The sequence below is a fragment of the Bison bison genome, unplaced genomic scaffold (genome assembly GCF_000754665.1).
Source record: "Bison bison bison isolate TAMUID 2011002044 unplaced genomic scaffold, Bison_UMD1.0 scf7180017845304, whole genome shotgun sequence".
NCBI classification, from domain to species: domain Eukaryota; kingdom Metazoa; phylum Chordata; class Mammalia; order Artiodactyla; family Bovidae; genus Bison; species Bison bison.
The window spans coordinates 19,488-20,811 of NW_011475877.1; the positions used below are offsets into that span (position 1 = coordinate 19,488).

General features: G+C 55.8%; 1 protein-coding gene across 1 annotated transcript in view; it reads right to left on the bottom strand.

The window, feature by feature from the left end:
- PASK (PAS domain containing serine/threonine kinase) overlaps window positions 1-1,324 on the bottom strand; it is a 13,067-nt gene that overhangs the window by 7,394 nt on the left and 4,349 nt on the right. Inside the window, exons 4-5 of the mRNA XM_010833408.1 lie at window positions 220-345; window positions 1-131 (exon numbers count right to left, since the gene is read on the bottom strand). Of these exons, the coding sequence (XP_010831710.1) occupies window positions 1-131; window positions 220-345 (257 nt within the window). The remainder of the gene's footprint in view (window positions 132-219; window positions 346-1,324) is intronic.

The window sequence follows — 1,324 nt, forward strand, 5'->3', positions numbered from 1 at the left end:
CGAAAGATGTAGCTCGCCAGGGGCTCGTCGAGGCTGGGATGGCGGTCGATGAACGCAAACAGGTCCAGGCCGGAGCCGTGCTTCTCCATTACCAGCTGAAAGAAGCCTTGGTTCTCAAACACGTCCAGCACCTGGAGAGAGAGACGCGAGCTGGGTCCGGCCCTGCCAGGACACCTCCAAGGCAGCGCGCTCGGGCGCGGACATGAGACGGCACCCCACCTTGATGATGTTGGCGTGCTCCACCTTGCACAGGATGGCGATCTCTAAAGTGACCTTCCCAAGCTTGGGGTCCTCAATCCAACAGTCCTCCAAAACCTTCTCCTTCTTTATGAACTTCACCACCACCTACGAGAGAGACGGGGTGTCACTGCAGCCCTTCCCACCGGTCCCCCGGCAGCTGTGGAGCCTCCACTCCAACCTAACCCCCACCTCCACCCCCAGGAGTCCTGGAACGTGGAAGAAGAAGCCTGATAACAACCGTCCAGCCTGAGGGGGCCAGGAGCAAGTCGGCAGCCAGCCGGAAGTCCCGAGTGGACCTGCGCGACCTGCACAGCGGCAGGATGGGGGTGATGGAGGACCCGGGGGGCTGATGGCAAGACCAGCCCTGGAGGTCTCCGAGTGGGTGTTCCTGGCAAGACCAGCGCTGAGGTCTCGGAGTGGGTGTTCCCCAGATACCCCACATCACCCCAATTTCTCAACCGAGGACTGGATGTCCCAGCCAAGAAAATAAAATAAGAGGCCTGAGAACTGGAAAAAAAAGAACAAAAATGTCAATCATGTTGGTTTGGAGAACTAACCAGAGAGTTCCACAAGATGGGCGGACAGAAGACAAATACATGGAAAAAATGGTGTGGTGCGGCCACAAAAAAAGGAAGAGGAAGCCCACAGTGCCCGCCGGGTTGCTGATGCAGACCAAGAATGAGGTGACCGCCCGCGGATAAATAAAGATGGCAACAGAAACTTAACGAGTCAGCCAAGAAGCCCGTGACGCCCAGAGCAGTGTGTTTAAACCTTAGGAGGTGTGAGCACACTCAGAAAACTCCACACGACACAGCGCTCAGTGTTAAGTCACAGCTTAGAAACACACATTCAATCCAAGAAGCTAGAAAAAAGCAAAGTTTACACAAAGTACCAGAAAAGCAACATAAAGAAAAGAAACACTTGATGAAAAACATGAGCAATTCTCTGGCAAGTTCAGCAAAGAGGAGAAAATGTGCCATGAGAGTGAGGCGAGCAGGGGGAGCAGCTCTGGCCAGGAGCACCTGCAGACGCGACGGCACGGCGCCAGCCACCACCGGCGTCCCGGGAGCACCCGCAGACGCGA